The following is a 25,604-nucleotide window of genomic DNA, read 5'->3' on the forward strand; positions in this document are numbered from 1 at the left end:
GTTTTTTTCAAATTTTAAACCAATGTTATTCATAAATTACTGGTTGGATTTTGATATTTCTTTGTGATTTGAGCTTTGGAATTTCTCCGTTACTTTGCTGGATGCGGTTTTTAGAGTGTCTGAAATACTGAATCAAATTTTGCAAGCACTAGTATGACCACACCGTCCCATGATCAGCAACATCAGGAACTAAGTTCTGATTCCGATGGACAGGACAGTGCAGGACTTGGAGAAGAAGGCTGTATTACATACACTAAATATTAGTTTTGCAAATGTAGTTGAAGGTTTAAAGAGGTTTTGGAAGTTTTGAAAATGATATCAATACCTTTGGCAATAGTTAGTCTTCATCCAATCACATGACTTAATTATAAATACCCGTGAATATATTTAGATATTGTTACGATACCTGCCTATAAGGACCAGGCACCTCCATTACCTCAGGCAGTGGGCGGCGGTAGATAACAATTTTTTTCCAAAGGTATCTGTGATCTCGATTTTTTTTCCTACCTGAAGAGATGAAGAGATGAGATGAATGGAGATGAAGAGCCTGAACAATATTCAACTAGTCTGGTGTGATTTTAGACATATGTGTCCGACGAATGAAAAATTAGTAAAAACAACTTTGTACCTCTAAAAATAAATAAAAAGGTGAACCATTGCTATTCTATAAAGTATTAAAAACAAAAAACCGAAACTAGAACCACTTACAATTGAAAAATTTAGCATTGTCAGAAGGAAGCTTATGAAAAACGTCCGATAACACCAATTTATTGAGCGCCATCTGGTGATTGGTGTTACCTCTTTGCATGGATGTTCTCTTGTTGTTTTGCGAAAATCGTCAAAAAACGATTCGTCAACACCAAGAGAGCATCCAATGGCGGAGGATCGATCGTATGAGAGTATACGGTGAAACGGAAAGAATCTCCCGTCTCTCTCAATCCATTAGATTAATATACGAGGATCTCGAATTGGTATCAATGACCACAAGTGGAAAAGAGACCACAGTTTGAAGCATTAAGCCGGCGAATTGATGTTAACGTTACCTCTTCTGTGGGATGCTCTCTTGTTGTTTTGAAAGATAAAAGTGGTCGTTTTCATCATCCGAAACAACAAGAGAGCATCCAAAAAAGGAGTATCCGTTCGATTTTGCAGCGACCGGTAAAAACGTTTTCTAAGCGCCCACGTCCGCCCTGGAAAACAATGCTCAGCAAACTGTCCTGACCTCAAAGATGGCTTGATCGCTAGAGTTAGAACTGGCCCACTTTTAGCGCACACCAGAATTAGAACGCTAGAACCTTGATTGGTTAGCGCACGATGGAAACATTTTGTAATTCCCACAACACGGCCGATCCAGCTTAGAGTGCGATTTTAACGTAGGAGCAAGATGCTGCCATGCAAGCAAGCTGGAGATGGAAATAATTTGAGCTTGAGCGAACGCTTTCCAAATTTTGCGTATTGCGAGTTTTAAAATTTTTCAATTATATCTGTCATCATCCGTAAAACTCGTTTCTCATAGCAAAACTCGTTTCCCTGGTTGTGTTTCAATATTTATCATGTATATATTTATATATATATTCATAACATATCTTTTAAATATTCATTAATATTTTACCGTTTTTTTTATTTTATTTTATTTTTCTTTTCCCACCTCTTTGCTTCTTTTCTTCACCCTTTTCTTCTGCAATGCGCTTTGCGGGTTTTTTGTTGTAATTTCAAGCACTCCTTAACCGTTTCTTGTCCCGTTTTGCGTTTTTGTTTTCTACTGTGTATGATTTTCTTTTCTCCTATCCTCTTAATCTTCGCTCTTCTTTTATGCGCTCTTTCTCTATTTGTGTGTATGTAGCTGGTTGGATTTGTTGTTTGGTATTCTAATTCCGCATTTGCACACGTCGATTAAGCGTGATTTAATCGTACAGCAAGTGTTGTTGTTTTTATTTTCTCGCTCTCTCTCTTTCTCTTTCCTACTTCCTTTTTTGTTACGTTTCATGTTCGTTTTTTTTTGCATAATTTTGTTCCTACATTACACGTGTTGCTTTTAATGTACCGTAACGAACCGAACACCTCTACAGCTCAATCCAGCAGCGAGCATTTTACTTCTTTTCTAGTTGTTAATGAAACTGGTTAGTTTTCTTTCTTCCCTTTTTCGTTCCTTTTTCGTTCCAATTTCGGTGTATTCTTTCTTATGTTCATTTATTTAAATTTGTTGCTGTTTTGCTGTGATTTGTTTTTTTTTGTTTCCTTTTTGTTCTACTACTGCTGTTTGACGATAAAGGGAATGACGATTTACTTAACCACACTAACACACCCGCTGACCCATTGCATTGTTGTGGTATATGGATTAAGTGTTTTCGTTATTTCTTCTTCTTGTTTTAGTTCATTTTTCTTTCCTCCTTCGTTTTTTTTGTTTTTCACATTCACACCATACCTTACGGGGTATTTTTTGTTTTCTTTTGTAAGCTTCTTTTACACATTAATTATCTTTCGTACGCTGTGGCAGTGGTTGAGACATTTAGAGTATTATCTCCTTGCTTTTCCGCTTCCTGCGCACGACGCACGCGGTTCGTACTGTAAGCTGTTTATGTATTTCTTTTTTTTTTAAACCGATTGTGAGCTGTATGTATTCGGTGAGTGTGTTAGAGTTTTTGGTTGGTTTTGTTTTATAACTTTCTCACGTTTGAATGGCAATGGAATGTGATTCGAATTATGGTACATTCTGTTTTTGAGAACAGTTGCTTCATCTTTTTTTCCACCCCCGGGCGGAATGGGACAGCCCTAGGATTTAGGTTACCCATTAGGAATTACCCTTGACCGATACGTAAACATAACGGGAGAAGGATAGTCGCTACCTTCCGGTTCCTGGTCCTTCCTATATTCTACAACGGCTGCTTGTTTTATGTATGAGCATTTGAGCGGTTGCTTATTTGTTTTTTTATTTATTTCTTTTTGACGCATGCCAAACCGTGTTGGAGAAGAAATGAAATTCGTTTGTTGTAACGAACTAAAAGATACTTTACGTCGAACCATTCCGCCCAGTCCATGGACACACGGGATGAAGGAGGACCTTTTTGCTTTACAGTGGTTGAATGTGTGTGTGTGTTTATTTTTTTTCTTATCAGTGCAAAGAGGAAATGGAACATACATACGTTTACTGTTCGGCCTTTTTGTTTAGTTTGTGTTTCGACTACAAGTCTATTACAATTTGCGCTGCTGAGTGTAATTCGTTTGTTTTCGACCTCTCTCTCTCTCTCTCTGTCCATACATCGTTCAGTTTATTTTTTTTAATTTTGCAAAAAAACGGCTCATTGTTGCCGGCTTTCGATGGCCTTTTTTGTTTTAATAGCATGACGATAATGGTTTATGGTTAGGCTACGATAATGGTGAATTTTGTATGAGTGTGTTTTATCGATTTTTTTTGTTTCGTACAGTGCATGCGGGAATGTTAATGTAACTTTTTTTATTGATGTTAGGCTTAATTTCGGTTGTTGTTTTTCTTTGCTTTGCTTCCTTTTCATGAATAGAGAAAATAGAGTCAATCACTATCATGTTCTTTTTGTGTGAGAAAAGTATTGTGCATATAAAGTGGCATTGAAATATGAATTTTAAGAAAAAAAAGAATGCAATAATTCTTCACCTAAAGTATACGAATTTGTATCATTTCGAAACAGAACAACATTTTAATATAATATAGTATACTCTTAACAACGCGCATTAGTCTAATCAATGTACAATACAAGAGACTTCTACGCAAATGGAACCGCATAATAAATGAAATATTCAAGAATTTCATTAATTTTTATCATTCAAATCGTAGTACTCTGCTAACGTAATTGAAATAAATTTATATGAACGTAATTTTCATAGAGTTTTTTCTACATAAAAAAGATATTAAAAATATTCTATCGAAAATTAACCAAATTCTCATACTTTAGGAGGTGTTGCTCATTGCGAAATTATTAGCTAAACAAGATGTACTAAAGCAAACGAACCATTTACATTGACTTCTAAAATTAAAACCTTCACCTTTTTTTGCTGCAAACGGCTTACCATATATACACACTAAAACGTGTTTCGAAGCTTCGATTGTTACACTCTTTTGCTCCATTCCAAACAAGGAAAATTATAAAAAAAACATAGACTAAGGAAATAAATGGTGAAAAAAATTATTATCCTAAATTAAATTTGCTTTGCTTTGCAATTTTCTGTTTCTTCACGACATCGCCACGTGTCTGTTGGTTCATTTTGTTCCAGGATTCAACATTGTGCCTTTTTACATCAAACGCGCTTTTTTTGCTGCTTCGTTTATTTAATTTAGTTTGGTTCCTTAACTGTACCTAACTTTTGTTCGGACATGCGAAAGGATACTTGTACAGTGACACTAATGTTAATATCTTCTCTCTTTTCTTATTTTTTTTACTATCGTTTTCACGTGTATGAGTTATGTGTCCCTAGCCATATTCGTCCCTTTCTGAATGCTGACAAATCGTTACCGGGGTTGGTCTACATGCCGGTAATACCATAGCCGTTTGCTCCAACAGGACGTTCATGTGTAGTACGTTATCCTACTAATAAGCGTCTACCTACGCGGTACTACACAACTAAACGATCGGTTTTCGATCGACCCACTAGCCATCATCCGTGCGTGCATATAAAAGTGTATGTACTGGTGTTTGGTGTAAAGTGTGCAGTCTACAAAAAGGGATAACGTTGGGCGAATTGTAAAGAACAGAAACAAAATGATCGTTCCTTTCAGGGCTTCGTTCAGAAGGCGGAAAGGCTTTTGTTTTTTATGCAAAATGCTCTCTAACTGTCACATATAGTTAGCAAATAGTCGTAGATAGAATAGCAATAGATGAAATTCGTTGCAAAAAAGCAGTAGTAAGTCGTTTTGTTCATTTTACAAACAGTGTACGCTATTCTATTGTGTCTGTGTGTGAGTTTTTTTATCGCATTTTTTCCATTCTTTAGCTGTACTTAAATAAAAAAATAAACGATAAACGATTCTTTGGTGCCATGGATTAGCTGCTTGGAAAAAGCGTATCATGTAGCATGGAGATGAATGTATGCGATCACGCAAATTTGTTAATTTGTGAAAACTCGGACAGGAAACGTTTTGGTAGGGAAATGCTCAAAGGAGACGCATGGTACTTCATTTATCGAATGGAGACGCATGGTACTTCATTTATAGAATGGAGACGCATGATACTTCATTTGTAGAACGGAGACGCATGGTATTTGATCTGTAGAATGGAGACGCATGATCCTTCATTTGTACAAATGGAGACGCATGGTACTTCATTTGTAGAATGGAGACGCATGGTACTTCATCTGTAGAATGGAGACGCATGGTACTTCATCTGTAGAATGGAGACGCATGATCCTTCATCTGTAGAATGGTACTCCATCTATAGAATGGAGATCCATGGTACTCCATTTATCGATTGGAGACGCATGGTACTTCATTTATAGAATGGAGACGCATAGTACTTCATCTGTAGAATGGAGACGCATGGTATTTCATCTGTAGAATGGAGACGCATGGTACTTCATCTATCGAATGGAGACGCATGGTACTTCATTTGGTAGTTCTCCTATGCAGCGTCATTTTTTGTGTTCAGAGTGTTTCAAACAATTACATATGATCAAGTTTATAATATTTTTAAACATTGTGAATGGTTGATTGATTAATCATTCAAACAAGCTTTTGCAAGTTTTCAAGGGTTTTTTTTTCTTTTTACAAGTAAGAACAAAAAGAGTACCATGAGCGAGTTGGCAAACAGTTCTCCGTTCTCTTGAAGCGTGCACATCGCATACCAAAATTAAAATAAACGTTATTAATTCCCCGTCAGCTCCTGTCCATTAGAAAACATTGTTCATACTAAAACAATATTTGCATTAGTTTGCTCTTTCACGATCCATTATCCCTCTGCCTCTTTTTTGCTTACGCTCTCACTACAATTTCTGCTTGGATTTTGCGTCCAACACCTCACCACTATAACCTTTACCTAATAGAATTCACAATCGATCATCGCATTCGTTCCATTGACACATTCGTTCATCGACCGTGTGTTTTGCTTTATGTCCTATTAAAAGGTCCTTATGTCATGTGCCATGGAACGTAAGTGGTTTATGCAATCTCTTATCGTATTGTAAACTTTTATCAAAAAATAGGTTAGTTTCACTGACGCGGTATGCCTGTCGTGTGCGATGCCAACCTACTTCCATCTGTTCTCTGTGCGGAATTTATTTCCTTCGAAAACCGGATTTGTTTTCCCTTCTCCCAATGTCCTTGCCATTTTCCTTAAAACCTTTCTCTTTTTCTGCTTTTCTCTCATTTCGCTCACGTTACTGTCCATTTTTGCTCACTAGTTAGCTTAGCGTATTATGTAAGTAGTGTTAAGAATGCCTGTGCCCACCGGTAACAGACACTATTTGTCCGACCATTCTGCCCCTTTTTTGCCGTCCGTCGATATGATATGCTTGGAATTTAAAGCTCCCATCAAAACCCGCACCAAAACCCGAGGATGGGAAAGAAAGGCCATGGGTTGGCACATTTCACTTCCATTGTGCGCGGTTGGGCGCCCTCCTCCATATGTGCTGCGGTGCTGAGAAGTAAGTGTAAGTCGTTGCGAGGGAATAAACGCTCAAGGGCGGGGCGGATTGCAAAACGATTGTGTAAAGTTATTTTAAAGTTGCATGGGTTTGTTGTTTCATTCATTCTGGCACGTACCAAATTTCGCTTTCCACAAACAATTAGAACGATCACACACGTGTTTGTCTTTGCCAGGTTTGGTTCTGTACTGCGCTTTGTAATAAAGTCATTTTTTCTTGTGCAGTGATGTTATCGACACAGTTGAAACTTTAACGAAACGGAGTTGCTACGTATCATGTAACTTTATATTATCCCTTAAGTGGAATAATTTCTCGGCAAACCTGCATGCTCTTATCATGCGCATTTTAATCAATTGCGTCGAAAAGAATGCCATTTGCGTGGACAAAATTAATTTTTATTTAGATAACAACTTCTCGTTAGCGTGCCCGAAAACCGAACCTTTTTGCCTTACTTTTTTCTTTACTGACCATTACTTTTCGCTTGTCCCGTTGCTGGCGGATCGATTAGTTTCCCGGTTAATTTGTTCTTTTGTTTTCATTTTATCAAAGATGTGGCAAATTTGGTGGGATTACAGAACCGGTACATCCCCTTACATTCCTCCTGTTCAGATAGATGCGTATTGGAGCAGGTGTGTCAAACATGGTTTGGCTCAAATGATTTAAAACGGAAAAAGTCTTTACGATCCGTGCCGTGTTTGCAACAACCCTGTTTTGCAAAGATCCTTCAAAAGAAAGAGAAAATACTTAGGTGTAGAAAACGGGTTTTTTGCGCACAAATATTCAAATGCAAAAATTCAGTTTGCTGTAGGCTGATTGTTCCGTTTGTTTCCATGTGTTTTCGTTTGGTTTAGTTGGTTGGGTTTCATTGTTTTGTTGCGTATTATTATCTATCACCTTACTGCTTGGATTCTGCTTTCAGTTGATTGATGTTACATTGATGCATGTTTCAACAGTGGGGCAATAGTTACGTTACCCACAAAAAACAAAACAAGGTTATACAACAAACAACCCATCATAACTTAAATGCTACACTATCGCATACTTACATACCATTGTTTCGTCTGTATCGTTATCTTTTTGTTTGTTTTCGGGAATTTTTGTTTTTGTTTTGTTCGTATTTTTTTATTCATATTTTACTGTTTTCCATCGGCTTTGGTATACACGCGAGAAATGTTTCATCAAACTGTTTGTGTTTATGTTCTTATCCCTTCTTTTACTATGTACTCAAAAAGACTCGGGTGGTAAGTTAAGTATGTTTTTTTTTGTTTGTTTGCAGTTTTGTTAATAGTTACTGTAAGTTTGCGCGCCCAAGTGATCAAAGTTGCATCAAAGGTTCCACTGTCTTACCCTAGTAGCTTTTATGTTTTTTTTTTGTTCCATTAATTACAGTTTGAATTCTTTGGTTTTTGGAGTTAGATTTGCCATTCATAAATGCGTTATTTGTTTTTGGTTTTTCGTTGTTGCTGCAGCAAACAATGCAACGAAAAGTGAATGTACGGATTTTGCACAAATGAGCAATATGAAGTGGTAGTAAGATCGATTCCAGCTGTGAGATGTGTTTTCGCCGAAGCGCAAGGGTGTTGTTTGTATGTGAGAAATGGGTGAATATGCATGTATGGGTGTGTAGCATTGTAAACATTCACTTGCTTTTGTTTGGTCTCACTGTTTATCGCAACTAGTTGCTGTAAGTTGTATGTGAAGCGCCAAAAGGTATGCATTTTTTACGATCAGTGATCATGGGAGACCAGCAAAGCTTCGAAAGTGTTGCACATTGCATACCTTCAGGCGGTAATCAACTAAAAGTCACGTGGATCGGGCTATTAATTTTTTTTTCGGTACATTCTCTGCTTGTTTCCCGTTCTTTATCCTCTCCTTTGCCTTATGAAGGAACTGAGGAAGTTAGCAAAAACAGAAAAGAAAATGAGTGCCTCACATAAACCTGCACGGGTAAACAGGGAGCCCTATCGGATGGTAACGGTGCCGTGTTCTACAGGTGGATAATGGTTACGATTTTGTGTACGATTATGTCCTTACGTTATGTAGTGTTTCCCTACCTATCGCTGTTCCGCTGCATTGATGGTGCATTTGTAAAAAGCTCCTAAAACTCATAGCAAAAAAATCCGGCACGTGCCCTTTTGTTAGCGTTTACCGAAGCACATGCTGGAAACGTATCCAACGATCATTCCAATAAGGTTTTCTTCTGGTTATGTTTTCTTTTGCTTCATTTTTTTTTTCCTATTGTTTTTGCTTGTTTTACGTGCATACCGAAAAGGAAATACGTATTTTCGCGCATATGGTTTTTTGCTGATTGGGTTGTTTCTTCATTACTTGAATTTTGCTCTTGCTAGTATGTATATATATAAGTATGTGTATATATATATATTATGTGTACATATATATGTATATTTGATACCTATCATTCTCATCACCAGTTCGTTTGCCGGGAGCTGTGTAAACGGTGTGTAAGAATGTGATTTGTAGAGTTTTGACGATATGAAACGGTATGATATTCGGTGTGTATGTGTTTTTTTTCTTCTCTCTTTCCTTTTTTTTACTCTCATTCCTCTTTTTTTGTTCTATCTGTGTTTTTTTTTTGATCGGGAATTTTGATAGATAGTGCACGGTTCCGGTGTTTGAATACGACACAATATAAATCAGCTGTTGTCTAATGGAGCATTTTCATTACCTCACCTCGTCTTTTACCGCTTCAGCATCATGCGCAGAATAAAACATTTTTAGTTTTTAACACCTTGTTTTGCATTCACATTAGCAGAACAGAAGAACAGCAGCAGCAACAGGTGAACAACGACAAAGTGGACATATATACGACGGAGAGCTTTTGGGGCGATTGGTCGGCTTTCTAATGGTTGTCATCGTTCGACCGTATTACGACAGTAAGCTCCTTCACCGGGAACGATTTTCAGCATTCAGCAATTGGTGGCAGCTTCATCCTTGCCCACACTTAATGGCAGTATTTATTTTTCCATACACGGACACGTGACTCAGTTCCAGTATGAATGTCCTTATGGAAAGGGAAAAAGGGGAGGCGAAGGTGGTTAGCAGGATTCGATTAGTGTGCGTAGATATCCCTGTTTTCATTATCCATTCCCATCGATTTCTCGTTGGTTAGTTTTGTTGTGAGTTCGTTCGATGATGAATCGTTGTGCGAACAATTGTTGATGATGGTGTGAATGTGACTGTAATGGAGTTATATTTCACCCAATCACATCAATGGCAGTTCGTAAATACTGTTCAACATGGGGTCATTATCGCATTTTTGGATTTTGCTTTTAAAGTTGTCCCAAATTTGACCCCAAAAACACCCCCCATTAATTGGTTTAGCTATTTCATCCCCACTTCAACCCTCTCCACCTCCCTTACTCCCTTACTCCTCCACCCACCAACCTTCTTCCTCCACACCTTCACACCTTTGTAAGCGATAATATTTGAGTTTAAAAAATGGTTGCAAAACACCTGCCACAAGTTAGTAACGGCTAGTAACGGTAGTTGGAATAGTAATGGTTATGCGTTTCGTACTTTGTTTTTTTTTTGTTCCTCCTTTTAAGTGATTTCGGTTTGTTCCTTAATGTTTCCTGTGTGTGTGAATGTGTTTGTTTGCCTTTCTTGTATTTCGTTTACTTGTATGTGTTGGTGTTTAAGGTCCTAAGCTACTCCAAACTCCATAAAGCACGAAAACGGGACTTGATTTGACTTTGAGTTACAATATTTTTAAAATGTTAGATGAATGGATAGTAGAGTTAATTCGTAGTTGTGTTTGTGTGTGTTTTGCTTGCCACCATACAGGATTTTTTACCCTGTCCAATTTACACGCTTTAACAACAGGTCTTTACGTCCGTCCGAGTTTAGTGTTTTGGTTTTAAATGTTTGTGTTTGTGTTGCAGCTTTTTTCCTGTCCGTTTATACGTTTATAGAGTCAGTTAAATTCCTCGCATTTACTCGCCGTAACGTTCCTAAACGGGTACCGGTCCGTAATGAAATTGACTCATATTTACAGACTCTATAGCGAGTGTTTTAAGTATATTAGTTCGTAACGAGTTCGGAGTTTTCTCCTACGGAATGTACGACGATACTAATGACGATGGTTATGGTGTTTTTAAGGGGGGGGTTTTCCATTTACCGAATGAGAAGAAAGCACAATCAACAAGCCCAAGCACGTATCAAGATTTCCTTTTTTGGGAGAGTTATTTTTTTGTTTGTTTGCTTGCAAAAACTCCCTCCCCTTTTTCCACATTACTACAACTTCGTACCTTCGCTATATTATTATTAATATTGTTAAAGCTTTTGCGTAATTGTAATGATCATTTTTTGGAAAAGTTTCTCCCCTATATTGCCTCGTATGTTCCGCTTCGCAGGGAAACAAACGAACAAACTAACGAACTGAAACATAACATCACGCGGACGTACTATATCGGGTCATCAACGTGTAGCAGCTACATGTGGAACATTCCGTAGAAACGAGATAAAAAACAATTCATTTTGCAACACACATTTCAAGAGGTTTGCAAAAAACCTAACTATCATTTTACAACAACTTTACGGTGCCGGATGGTAAACCACCAAAAACGGGCACACAAACCAAACAACGTGAAAGCTTTCTATACGATTCCGTGATTAAATAGTGTGCCATTGGGGACGCGGCACCGGATAAATGTTGCACAGTGGAGATAAAAGTTTTTGATTCAAGATGTTTACAGTTGTGTCCGTTTTGCTTACAGCGAGTCGGGGTTTTGTTTCATATACGCGTTTATAAGAGTGTCTATTGAAGTTGCAGCTTGCTACCTTGTTTTTTTGTTTGTTGGCCATCTTTCGTACCATCTCCTTGCAATTCCTTCACCTCTTCATTTCAAGCTTCAATTCTTAGGCAATACTTATCTTCTTCGAAACGGAAAACATTTTTACGTAAATGAAGAAATAGCAATAGACTGTAGATACAATTTTCAAAAAACCCAAATATTTAATTTGAGAAAATGCTACTGCCTCTATGCGATCTTGTTAGAAAGAATAAAAAATAAAGAAATGAACAGATACAACAATAAAGCAACAAAATACCCTCAATATTATCTAGCTGTTCACCACCAGTTCCTGCTTCTTCTGTGCATCCTTTTTTCTATTCCTGTCGTAAGCCTTGACCTGTTTAAACATGACATCAAATTGACATTAAATGCGCAGCATTAGTACTCGCAAAGGATCATTTTCTAGTGCTGTCTAGGGCGCTATAGGCGATTTAGATGTACTCGCTCGACATCGAAAAAGGGAAAACAATGATGATGTAGTATGGGTGTTTAGTCTTTAGAATAACCTAGCACAGTAGCGTTCTTCTACGATGATACAATGATACCTAATCATTCCTGTATGTATGATTTCCTGTTTTTTTTCTTCCTCTCTTGTTTAACTGCTATTCGTTGCTTGTTGTGTTTTTTCTCTTCTCAATTTCAGCTCTCTATTACCTTCCACACAGAGGTCGTACCGTTTGTTAATTATTTACAGTGAATTGTACGAAAAAGTAAAGAAAAAGAAACAAAACACAAAATCAACATTTACAACATCTCGTGCTTGATCGCGCTTTCACTATCGCAGTTCACTAGCAAAAACCTTCTCACAAACATACATTACACACTGCGCTAACAAAACTTAACCAACACTCATACACGAACGTCGCGGTTTGATCGATTTCTAAATTTGCTAATGTTACTAACTGTGTTATGCTTATACAGCTTCACAAAAAACCGACACACAGTACATCGACGGGATGAAGAAGATTCACCCATTTTGAGGTCGATCGTGACGCCGTGTCGACTACCATAGCATAATCATAAGATGAAACGAAAGCTCTATCTTGCTCCTAATATTTGTGTCCTTCTTTTAACCTTATCTGTCGCGCATTTCTCTTCACCTTTCTCTTCAACACACTAACATTTTAATAAACCGTGCAGCAAGCAATAAGGGTGCTTGTTTGTCTGTTTGTTTTCTCTTCTTTCGTGTTCCTTTCGACTGTCGGCTTTAAATGTAAATGTGTAAATGTATGCGCTTCGTTTTGTAATTGTTTTCGCTTACTAAGCCACCAAACGCCACTAATTCCAGCTGTCATAATGGACACACACACTCAAACACTAAAGCATTCGTGCTGTTTTGTCCGGACAGTGAAATTATATGGCAAACGGTAAAAGTGTTAGTCTTGTTCGGTTTCACTGTATATTATTGTATGTGTCTTTTCTTCCGAAATGGTTACCACACGCTTTTCAAACTTTACTTTTCTCATTCTAATTTGTCTTCTTTTTTTTACCATTCATGGCTACTCTTTTCTCTTTCCTTCCGTTTTCTGTTTTCGTCTGTTGTATTATTTCCTTTGAGTTTTGTTACTATTGCACTTCCTCATTTTCTTCCCTTTTGTATATATACCTTATTTACCTTATTAGACTATACGGTTGGAGTGTGTATTCACGCGGTTTGTGTTGATTTCTTTTTACCTTGAATGGTTTCCTTAATTTGGTTAAGAAACGTTCGTTCTGCACTGCTTTTTTCCCTTAAGAGCGACCATTCACGCGACCAAGCACACTATTATTGTTTGCACACACTATTTAGTACTTGCTTTTCATCCACATTCACGGTTAAAGCGTATCGAATATACGTAAATTGTTCTATGAGTGTTTTTTTGTTTGTTTGTTAATGTTTCCGTTAGCGAGATTTAAGTATTGTGTTTTGTTTCTCTATTTTCTTCTTATTTTGCTTCATCTCAATGCCAATACGCTTGGCATGAGGAATAAACATTTCCGTTGGCTTGTTTCATACTTTTTTCCACTTTTCACTTTCTGGTATTATGCTTACGTTTTGGTTGTTTTTTGTTTTCCTCCGTATTACGAATTATCTGCGATACGTTTTACTAATTCATTTCCTCATTTGCTAAATTTCTTATTTAACTTTCGGGGATGTTTTATTTCTATTACGTTTACTTCTGTACTATAACTCCTTTTTTCAGGCAACACAAAACTCGACCGATCTCATAGGTGAGTTAAATGTCACATTAATAATTCTCCAACAATGATAACATGAACATAGCTGTGTAGATAAAACAAACGGTAAAACAAAAAAACACACACTAACAGCTAGCTTGTTGTAGATGGGTTTTTTTCACCGAAATTGTATCGAGTTATACTCCAAGAATGACAATCATCTAATAAAACTACAATGTTTAGGTCAAACGTTTGTATGCGTGTATGTGAGTGAATGTCAACGTTTTAGTACTTCCTATTCATTATCAATAGCAATAAAAGAGAATAAAGAGCTGATTGCTGTCCATTTTTTTCCTACCGTTTCTGTTCAATTTTTTTTTACTTGTAACATTTCAATAAAAATCTACTTAAACGAGTTACCGCTTATTCGGCAACAAAATCAAATGTCTGGTAGTTTGTCATGGTAATACTGACGGGTTTTTGGTTCCTATTTGCTTCCTACCCTGGTTTTTGGTGATTGGTGTGCTAATGTATGTTACTTCATGTCGAACGGTTCATCGTCTTGTGATGTCTTTGAGTCTGCGCGACCATTACTACCGTCCCCCGTCGGGTTGAAGCTAGGGAGGAAAGGATTGGTGGAGGCGTACTGTACCCGGTACGGGTTGGTATCCGGTACCTTTGTACCAGCCGAACCACTGCCCGACACCGTAGCAAATGGGCTACTGTTACTGCCGGTGCTAAAGTAGGATGAAGACAAACCACCACCGGACCCGATCGAGGTCCCACTGGTAGCCATACCGCTGTACGAGGCGGATGAAAAGCCGGACGATTCGTAATCATACCCGCTGCTATCGAGATCGCCCGCCGACGAACCGGTAGCGCCACTGTCGCCCATACTGGTTGAACCGCCGGTCGATCCATCACCCACACCACTACTGCCACCCGTCGTGAGCGCACGCAGACGCTCACTGATACCGTACGAGCTGGTCGTACCGGACAACAATCCCGAAAGCCCACCCCCAGAAGCACTCACGGACGTACCCGAACCGACCCCGTACGAGGAATAGATGGAAGAGTTCTTGGGTAACGTGCCGTAGATGTTCATGCTCGTGACGGCGGCAGCGGTCGTTACCGAGCTGGACCCGGTCCCGGACGATCCACCTTCCAGTGCCGACGACCCACTACCAATGCCCGTGTACCCGAGCGAGCTGCTCATCGTACGAAGACCGCCGCTGTTGCTACTGCTGTTGCTTCCACCGATGCTGCTACTAATGCTGCTACTAATGCTACCAATACCACTACTACTCGAGTAAGCACCCGCTGAGCTACTACCTGCTCCGGTCGCTCCGGCCCCAGAACCGGTCGACGCCAGTTCCGACAGCTTTTCCCGCCCAAGCGATAACGGTAACGTGCCCGTATTGCTTACGATCGTGCGCGAAAGTGACGAGGTTAGTTTGCGCAACAGTGACGATGTACTGCCATCATCCGACACATCCTGTCCGGACGATCCACTGCTCAGCTGGCTGGTCAGCTTTAGGCTGGTCGACGGGAACTGGTAGCTGCCGAGCGTTTGACTGCGCAGCGACGACATAAACGAACTACCGCCGGTAGATGCCGATGTCGCTGGAGTCGCCGATACGGTGGCCGCCGTTGACGAGGAGGTGGTACCGGTGGAAGGCAAACTATCGGCACGATCGAGCGGTTCCTGACGGCGCAACGGTGACGGTGAACCCGACTTGTTCGGTGACTTGTCACGCTGTATACTCGACGCCGGACTAGACGACCGGTAGGACGATTCCGAGGCCGACGAAGGTGACGGCGACACTACCAGATTGTTCTTCTCGTCCAAGCTGAACGTGGTGATGTTAAGCGTACTGGTCAGCGGTGTGGAAGTGACGGCGCCAGAAGTTGCGCCCACCTTCCCGTACAATCCAACGGACGCGGCGGAGGAAGTAGGAGCACCGGCCGCTGACGATGCAACCGAGGATGCGATCGACGACGTTGACGATAGGTAGTCGGAACCGGCCGAAGATGCAAATAGCCCGCTAGTTCTGGCATGTAGTAGATCGGTTGCGTAAGAAGTCGTAGCTGTGGTGCCGATGCCTCCATTACTGGTGGATCCACCGTTCGTGTAGGATGCACTAGTAGATTGCTGATGCTGTCGCGCATTGGCCAGTATGCGACTCTGCGTGTCAGACTTTAGGGAGTAGCTGCTGGTAGACTCCTTGAACTTTACCGAAGCAGGTGATGCTCCACGCTTTATTGTATCAGTACCTGTGGAGAGGAGAAAGTAAACCAAGTTGAGAAGTCAATCCGGTTGTGTCATTATCACCTGTGCTTAATTGTTCTTTTTAACACGAGTTGTTAGAATCTTTAGTCGATTCTCAGAAGATCCTCGAATCTTTTCGAAAGTATTATGAATATCTACAGATCATCGTATTGTAATAATTCATGCTATGGATATTTCCAATTTTTATTCACAAATTAATCTCTAAATATTCATAAACCTTCAGTTATTTATAATTCAAAGAAGAGTCAATAAAAAAGTAGAAAAGATAGAACAAACAAATCCGGTCTTTGGAGATTCATGCATCTTTTGCAGATTGAAGAATTTTTACGAAATTAATATATCTTCATAACAGACATATATCGCTTAAAGATCCGAAGAGTTCAGCCAATACTTCCTATTGGTGTACCTACCCGACCCAGAACCGGATGCGGACGAAGTGGAACTAGAGCTTGGGGAGGGTGTGGCGTGATGTGGCGATTGGACGCGCTCCGCCAAGCCCGCTGAGACCTCCGATTGATGGGGCTGTTAATGTGAAAGAACGAGTCCAAAAGTAAAACCTACCATTAGCAACAGGGGCCATACGCAGACCGCGAAAAGCCGCGCTCGTCTGTCAACGTTAGTGCTTGAGTGCTCGAGTGTGATTCGAGCAGCTACTAAAATAATAATTAAAACAAAAAAAAAAGATAAACACGATCGATGCCAACCGAAAAAACAAGCCGGCAGCTACGGCCATGAAGAAAGATGGCAAATAGTGTCCCTGTGTTTGGTGTGTATGTTTGTGTCGAGATTTGTGTGTTTGTGGATTATGTTTTGTGTGATTGGTGTGGGTGTATCGTACACGAGCAGTAAATTTGCCAGTTCTCCAAACCCAAGGCAAAACAGTGAGCGGAGAGAGCAGTTTCAAGTAGTAGAAGTAGTAGAAGTAGTAGTTGTTGTTGTTCTTGTAGTAGTAATGGTCGGTTCTGTTCGGTTTGGATTCGGCATTCGGTTTTAATTGGGAAGGTGGGTTACGTGTGCGTTTTTGGTTACCTGTTGGCCCGCTTGTTGCAAGGCTCGATGCGATTGAGCTAACTGAGCCACTACTGATTGATACTGAAGAGTGCTGGGAGTGGCTGAGAGCAGATGCTGACCGAGCGTTGAGGATGTGGTTGATGGATTGTTGGCTGCTGTACGGGGCTGTATAGACGGTGGTACCGACGACTGGATGTTGCTGCTGCTGCTGCTGCTGGCCAGGGCGTGCGGGCTGCGGCTGATGCTGGAGCTGATGGAGCTGGTGGCCGCCGCCAAGTTGGTGCTGCTGGTGCTGTGCAGCTGATGCTGGATGTTGGAGCTGCTGCTGCTGCGGTGACTGATGCTGCTGCCCAGCTGCAGCCCCGGCGATGCCGCCACCGATTTGCCCGCTGGCAACGCACTGGCTTTGTTTCCACGCGGCTCGACTGGCTCGCCGCGCCGACCTGTCTACATAGGACTCTGAATTAACCACGAGATATTGCGAGTTCGGTGTTGAGAAGAACAGTTTGGCTTCATCAGTGTGGTTGTCTTTGTCGGCGGTTTTGATTAGTAACGCGCGTTTTTTTTTTGTTTTTGCTATGCAGCAAATAATCGTTGTGCAAAACACGACGAAGGGTTGTAGTAGAGGGAGGGGTTGTGGAGAAGGGAAAAGTTGGGAAGGGCAACTAGAGAGTCCGGAGTTCAGAGAGGAATCAGGAATTCTAGGCGATCTGGAATACGGTCCGGCGGGAAAAGATAGAGAAAGGATTTGCACATCGAGTCACAACGATTGGGCACATGCTTTTGGCAAACAGTGATGACATCATACTTCTCCACGCCGTCTCCATTCTTGCACAATGGTGCGCCACGTCCCTTAACTAGTCATGCGTCTTTTCCTGCTCTTTTGTTGCGTGATCTTCTTGCCCTACCGAATTGCCAACTACGAGGGACATACACACACACAGACAGACACAAAGTACACACACACACATACCAAGCGTACTTTGGTCAAGCAAACAAATATCTTGGCTATGGTTAGACGTGTACTAAGAGGAGACAACACATACACTTAGCTAGGCTGTTACGGGGAACACGACCAACATGACAACAAGGCATTGCATGTAACGAACGGAAAGCACAAACGCAACAAACAAAAAAAACAACATGTTAACATGTAGAACATCCACGGTACATCCGGATCGATCAGCACATCAGTCAGCAGTATTTCCAGCTCCAGCCACCGATCTTCTTCATCCCAACTGCGCGTTCCTTACTCCTCCTTGGGCTCAGCTCTATCTCACTCACTCACGCTCAGTGTTCGCATCGCCGAGTGGAAGAGGGCACGGGGTTGTGGGAAGGGGGGGGGGAGCTTAATTTACCGGAAGCCCCCTCCCCCATAACGAAAATCCCTCCCCGGAGGTCCACTCTTCCACCAATCAGGTGTTAAGGTGTGAGTTTCGTGTGTATTTTGAGAGTCTCGTGTATCTGTTTTCGAGTGAAGTGCTGTGAAAATGAACTGTTTTTAGTGCAGCTTCTTTGTTCTAATCCAATTCTTAATGTTTGCAAAATAACAACAACAACCCCCACACCCCAAGCAGAAGTGGAAAAAGGAAAACTCTTCCGCATGGCCTGTTGTAACAGGCTGTAAACGAAACGTTTTGCAGCACGCCATTTTTTTGAAAACAAATTAAAACAGATGAGTTTTGAGTGCGATTCGAGTAAGGTACAGCGGAAGAAAAAGGATTGTTTTTTTTCTATTGCAGCACAGAATGCAAGTGAATGTTTAGTGAAGACAATCTACGGTAAATCATATGACATCGCATTCTCAGATAACATGAGCGCAACGTTAACACGCAGTTCTTCCAAATCTTGACAGTGCACAGCCATGTGTGGTGTAATGGGTAAGAAAAATGTCAATACTTTCATTTTATTTTTCTTTAATGAACGAGCAGCCAGTAAAACAGAACTGAGGTGCATTCCTCTACCACAAAAGCAGAAGAAAATAATTTGAGCGTGTTTACCAACAACAAAAAAATAAACAAGATAGTAACGATCGTTTAGTTAACGGTGTGATGTTAAATATGTTTAAAGATGAGTACAGGAAGTTGGTAATGTGTGTGGTAATGTGTGAAATTACCGTGTGTTGGCACGTCCAATAGTGGCATCTTCCGGGGAGTTGTTTTTGTTTTGTTTAGTTTCGCCTGTGTGGTACGATGTGTGCGAGCATGAGTGAGTGAGTGGGCGAGCGAACGAGCGAACGAAATGGGATAGCACGATACAGTATGGCCGCCACACCGGAAGGATGGGATGATCATTGCTTGCTTGTATGGAGCATTGTTTTGCTTGTTTTGGTTTTATCATTATTCTCTTTTTACTTTTACAATCAATTTACCATTCTCGCACACACACTCCAGTAGTTGAATGATTTGAATGGTGAGATGGAACGAACGAAGAAAGCAATTACATTCCAACTCAATTACGGAAGCCATACGAAAAAAATCATCTTATACTAAGAACAATTGATTGTTTCATATCCCGCTCATCCCTCAATGGTGGGGGGATATTTTTATATAAAGCGGAAATCTTTCATTACTAAGACTAAAGAACACACACACACACAAACATGAAACAAATATTTAGAAGCAGAACATTAAAATTACTACTATAACTACATATATTGACGCGGTTGAAGGTTAAGGAAGGTGGTACATGCGCTAATAAAATTATGCAGATTATTTAATACACAACAATATCTTTAGCAAGCGCACAAATGAGTTGCTTAAAAGAAATCAAACGATATTAGTATTAAGCATCTGCTGCCCGTAAACGTGATCGGCTCCTTTTTTTGGTCTTCTTAGTGCCTTAATAATCTTAGCTGATCTTCAGATCTTTGAAAGGTTCTTATTATAAAGGTATTAACGTTGTTCCAAAAAAGTTAGGTTACCACTTAAAATAAAATGCACCAAAAGTAATAACTGTTCTTACATTTTAATAATCTTGCTGATATTGAGCAGCTTTCTTCTATGCTCAATTAAAAAAGAGAATATCTCTAGTTAAGCAGAAGTCCATTACATCATCTTCAATCCGAAAACACGTTGTACTAAGCATTGAGTTTTTTTTAAGAAATACGGTTGTCTTAAAAAAAGGCTCAAAACGAAATAAATAACAAAAGCGTATACGAAAGTCATAAAACTAACTATTATGCTGTTCGAAAATAATTCAAAAAAGCATATTTAAATAAATTAGTTTTCCACCATCCTTATTCCTTCACGTAGAAATGTTTACTAATGGAAAAAAATATTTCCTTTATTCGTTTTAAAAACCGATACAGGTGCGTTGAACATGAACTACCAGAGCACGATAGTGCTAAAAGGCGCTTAACGAGAAACAAAACGAAAACATTAGCGTTTAAGTGAACAAAGAAACAACGTACTGTACAAAACGAATAAGAAAGATGATACGGTAGTGCTTACGGATGGTCGGGTACGGCTCAACACAACGAATAACAGCGAGAAACGAACAATGTGTAATCTTTATGTGTGTGTTTAGCTGTGATTCGGTTTTTTTTTGTTCTTGACGAAGGAAGGTAGCGGTTTTTGTTTTGTTTTTTTTTTACTGTGGTTTTTGCTAGCGGGGCGCATAAGAATTACGTTACCTGAAGTAGGTGCACCCGGGCCCGTACCCGGCTGGGGCCAGATCTGCAGCAAGTACTTCAGCACCGCGATCGGTTGTGCGTGATCGATCTCCTCGTTCGCGCCGACGCTTGCCGAATGTAGCATCAGCGGTGGTCCGAGTGCCGTCGCCAATGCTTGGGCAGACATTTTGTTTCGCTCGGATGCGGACACAACCAGCGACAGATGATCGAGCAGAAATACGAGTGTGGCCTAAATCATTGAACAGTTAAAGTTGGTTAGTTGGCGCTAGTGGAGTTGCGTAAAACCATCTTCCAACATACCCTGTTCGCTCGTGGCAAGCAGTCCAAAATACTGAGCATAAGTTTGGCATTGCCCTCGGGATCATCCGGTAGGCAAACACCTGTGGGAAATGAAAAATCGAATAGAAGAATGTGAGTATGGATGGCTTTTGCTGATCGACAGCACTACCTAGGGCATCCACCGTCATCTGGAAGAGACACTTGGTAAACAGTGGCTCCGGCAGCTCCCTGAGATAGTCTTTCAGCACGCCCGTAATGACGTTGATGTCGGGTACGTGTTCCGGTGTCAGTTCCACCGCACGACTATTCCGCTCGAATGCCTCTCTGCAATGTACCAAGTTTCGTTAGTATTCAATGTACTGCAAAGTATCTCGTGGGCGCAATCTTACCTCAGCAATCGCTTCTTGGTGGCCGAACCACAAAGACGATACAGACCGATAATGTCCAAGCCTCGTCGTTCTACTTCCTCGACGCAGCGGCGCAGTATAATAGGGACCGGAGCACTGCCGGGTGCTCCCTTCGATTCTCGCGTCACTACCGTCTCCAGATCTGCACCGAACAGAGCGGGAACGTTGCCCCGGAGGCTTGGCAGACCGCGACGTCGGAACAGCTGGAATGGATCCGTGTGCCGGAGTCGCAGATAGATGGTACCTCTGGGTTCAACCTGTACACGAACAAGAAAATTCCTAGTGAATATCCTTAGGCAACGCATGGAAGATCAAACCTCACCTTAAGCGCTAGCTGATGTATCGGTGATTGTCGTAGCAGGGTCGTGAGCGATAGTGCTCCACGATAGCACAGCTTGTGCCGGTGCTGCGGGTCCCACGAGTAAACGAGCACATCCAGCTGCTTGTTGCACACGAGATCAAGCTCGAACGATTCGTCCCAATCGAACTGCAGATCGCCCGACCGTACGACGGTCCGTGCCTTGTGGATACGGTCACACTCGAGCACACAGTATAGATCGCGTATGAGTGGCTGCTGTATCTGGGACGTTTCTGACATCGCGCGCAAACCACGCCCGGCCAGCAGATGTATCCAGAGCATGCCCGACATACCGACCGCATCCACGACCGGTTTGTCCAGCTTGTACTTGGTGTACTCAGCCGGATTGATATCGATCTGACGGTGCGCTCTCGGCAGTGTTGTGCTGGGCGTTGGAGCCGGACTCTGATGGCCGGTAAGGGCCGCCACTACTGAGCCCGGCACACCACCAACCCCGGCACCTTGCGTTAGCTCCAGCAACTGTCGCATGCGGCGTACGCTCGGCGATCGAATCGAGGACGGTCCGCCAATGTGCTGCGAAGAAAGGGAGCGTACCGGGAGCGAGGACATACGCGGTCCGCCCGCTGCCATCGAGTGTCGGTCCAGTGTTCCACCGACGACTCCACCACCACCACCCACACCAAGCCCCGTACGGCTGCTGTAGATGTGTTCGGTGTTCTTCAGCACGTCATGGATGTTTTCCGCACTGCACGAGAATCGGTGGGCGCGCTGTTGATTGAGAAGATCCCGCGAAGCGCGCATCTGCTCGCAGATTGCCGAACTGCTCGGTGCTCGCCTTAACCACGCTCGATACTCGTCCGAGGTGAAGATCGACGGGCTGGCCGTGATGCGATTGCGCAGGTCACGAATATCGCGCCGTATTGGCAGTGAGTACTCCGGTGCGGACACATTACCATCCGCTTCGTCCTGCAGCCGGTCGGCGATACGCCCCCGTAGGCCCAACCGTGCGGCACCGGGCCGTTCGCGCGGTAACGAGTTAAACTTGGCAAACTCGGGCCCGCCACCGAGTGCCTGCGTACTGCCACGGCCCATCGTACCACTCGCTGCCATTGCCGGGTGATTGTAGTAGTAGTAGCTTGGCCGGGGTCCGATGGTCGCTTCCGTATCGCTGGAATAGTCCAGTGCGGGACGTGATCGGCGCTGCAGTGAGGCAGTCGCGCCCAGTGGTGATGGACCGTACTTTGGACCGCGGCTTGGCTGGGGTGGCGCATCGTAACGCCCGTACCGTCCAAGCGTGCCACCCGCGATCGGTGCCGCACCGACCAGATCGGACTTTAGGCTGGATCGTGCCAACAAAGGATGCCGCCCAAGAGAAGCATAGTCCGCGTACTCGACACGCGGCAGATGCTGATCGGAACCGCTGCGTGGGAAACGTTGATGCGATTGACTCATGGCCACTCCGGCCGGGCCCGCCGACATTCGGCGGCTAGTGGTGGCCGACGGGTAGAATGCGTGCACCTTTTCCGCTAGACTTTCGAGTGTGCCAGCATTCTGGTAGTAGGAGTGCGATGTCTGGAAGCCACCGTGCATCCCTTTCGGTTGCTCCGTGATGACCGACGAGGGCGGTGCCGGCGGTTTGTAGCCCCAGCTAGGTGTTTCGACCGGGCCACCGCCTGGACCCCGACCACCACCATAATACAGATCGAGCTGTTCACTTTGCGGACTGTAATTGTTTAGGCCCAGTCCGAGACGTGACCGCGACTCGGTCATTTCGCGACCGTCACCGGTACGGCGTTCGCGCGACGACCGTGAGGAACGTGGTGCCCGGTCCGAATCGTCCAGATCTTCGTCGCGCAGATCACGCTTGATTACGACGACTGGCGGTGGTTTTTGCTCCGGGCGTGACATCTGTGGTGGACCGGGCGAGTTCGCTCCACGATTGCCACGCCGCTGCCGGATAGCCAGCACGAGTCGGCGCGGTATGGACATGATGATCACCACATCGTCCAGGGACATCCGCGTTACGTCGACCAAATTTACCGCAAGAATCTCATCACCAACCTAACGCGAGAGAGAAAGAGAGAGAGAGAGAGAGAGAGAGAGAGAGAAAGGGAGAAATGGTAAAAAAGTCTAATATAGAACATATTCAATACAATTGGTGTTTATTCATGATAATCGCATTGCATAGCTTCAGGAGCAATGGACAATAACGTAAGCAGCGTTCGTTTGAATGTAACAGCTAGAAAATTTTACCATCCCAAAGAAAATGTATTCCTTCCTTGTCTTACATTTCCATCTTCTCAACTCCAAGACATGCTTATCATACATTCTTCCTTTTTAAAAAAATCACATCCCATCTTATGTCAGTTTCATGCGCCCTCTGACGCAACAGTCTTATCACGTCATGTGAAGGAATGGATGATGTAGGGTTTGAGCCGATGGTTGCAACAACACCCCGGGAACAGGCACAAAAGTGCCTTAAAAAGCACAAAAAGCTGCACGGTTTTAGCTCTGTTTTGTCTTCCGCCACGGGTGTCTGTTGGCGTGTCGCACCGTGCAAACAAAACATTTCTTTTCAAGTGCCCTTCAAACTTGAGCGAAACCCCTTTTGCCGGGAGTTTTTTTTATTGTAAAGAACATTTGCACACGTACATGTGTACCAGGCACATAGACAAAACAAGCATCAAATCAACAGCCTCAGTAACGTTGTTGACGTGTTTTGTTATCATCATGTCTTACGCGTGGCGTTCTTGAAAACATTTGCTTCAAGTTTCAAGTCGATCTGCTCGTTGTCGTTTTTTTTTTACAAAAATTGGAGTTTTAGTAAAATCTTTTTTTTTTGCTACAAGGTTCTAGAGGATCATTTTAAACGGTTTTGGCGCTCTTACCTTTCTGGTAATGGAATAGTTTACATAAACCAACTACCACACCACGCTCTTAACATTCCATTCAACCATGTTTTAAGGTTTGCTACTTTCTGGCGAACGTTACTGCACAAGAGCCAGCACCATCAAAAGAACATGCTCGCCATTTATTCAATTGTCCGGCCATCTGCCACATGCACAAAGGATACAACTTCCTTTACCCGTGGCGAACAACGTGAATGTCCTTTCCGCAAAACGCCCGTTACGAGTAATAGCTCTATTTATCTTTCGATTGCCGAAGCAGCTTCAATCCAATCAGGTCCACCTCTTGCTTCCCCCCTTCCTCCTCCCATGCCATCTACCTGCTACCGATCCATCCAACCCAGCGTGCCGGTACTGATAGGCCGCATGCTAGATTATTACATTTCGTTCCTTGCACTGTCGTTTATACTCGGGTTTTTTTGTTGGTCCCTATTTCGAAGGGTGAAAGCAAACACGCGATGGATGGTGGTGGTGAGCAGGAAAAGATACCGTGCATTATGTAATGCGATTGGACGCGTGTGTAAAAACCCTTTCAGCAGAACGTCACAACCAATGGAGACGCCTGGTCGTTCTTCTGATCGGTAGCAGAAACGATAGAAAGCAACAAACCCCAAATAAATGGTGATTTTTGGAAGCATCTCCAAGGTGGGGTGAAACATTTTGCAGCAATATTATAAATGTCCGAAACAGTTCCATTAAAGTTTCCATTTTGCATGGTTTTATTTCCCATTCGATGTCGTCTTATTTTATATGGTTATCTATTTATTCGGAGAAAAATTGCAAATGGTAAAACGTTGAATTTGTGCTGCATTCCACAAAACAAATCAAACGGAAAACCACACACCAGTGATATCCGGTGACCACATCAAAAAGCGACCAGTTCAACGAACAAAACTTGCCATCGCTACAATGAACCGAATCGAGCGTTTCTGTGCAGACCATTACACTTGGCAACCGCAAAAGTCTTCGCCACCAGTGCACACCATTTCCATCCGCTGGTGAAACTTTTAATTAATACTTTTATACCATCTTAATGATAGTATTATTGACTACAATTACAATGTGCAAATGGTAGTCCGCAGTCCTCACACATTCACATACACACACATTTGCCTGCTAGTTGAGCACTAGTCGAGATCTTTATGGCACTGAAAGATATTTGCTAGAAGTTGACTTTC

The 25,604-nt window shown here is 42.3% G+C and overlaps 1 protein-coding gene across 4 annotated transcripts in view; it reads right to left on the reverse strand.

Annotated features, from left to right (window-relative positions):
- Positions 1 to 1,534: 1,534 nt before the first annotated feature.
- LOC125775210 (rho GTPase-activating protein 100F) overlaps positions 1,535 to 25,604 on the reverse strand; it is a 46,961-nt gene continuing 22,891 nt past the window's right edge. For 2 of the 4 annotated variants that reach the window (XM_049445761.1, XM_049445764.1), the window contains 8 exons: positions 21,524 to 23,581; positions 21,184 to 21,458; positions 20,961 to 21,118; positions 20,816 to 20,895; positions 20,516 to 20,744; positions 16,900 to 17,324; positions 16,281 to 16,392; positions 1,535 to 15,854 (listed from right to left, as the gene is read on the reverse strand). In XM_049445761.1, the coding sequence (XP_049301718.1) occupies positions 14,116 to 15,854; positions 16,281 to 16,392; positions 16,900 to 17,324; positions 20,516 to 20,744; positions 20,816 to 20,895; positions 20,961 to 21,118; positions 21,184 to 21,458; positions 21,524 to 23,581 (5,076 nt within the window). In that variant the 3' untranslated portion in view covers positions 1,535 to 14,115. The remainder of the gene's footprint in view (positions 15,855 to 16,280; positions 16,393 to 16,899; positions 17,325 to 20,515; positions 20,745 to 20,815; positions 20,896 to 20,960; positions 21,119 to 21,183; positions 21,459 to 21,523; positions 23,582 to 25,604) is intronic. The other 2 variants (XM_049445763.1, XM_049445765.1) reach the window with 1 other exon arrangement.

The sequence above is a fragment of the Anopheles funestus genome, chromosome 2RL (genome assembly GCF_943734845.2).
Source record: "Anopheles funestus chromosome 2RL, idAnoFuneDA-416_04, whole genome shotgun sequence".
Classification (NCBI taxonomy): Eukaryota; Metazoa; Arthropoda; class Insecta; order Diptera; family Culicidae; genus Anopheles; species Anopheles funestus.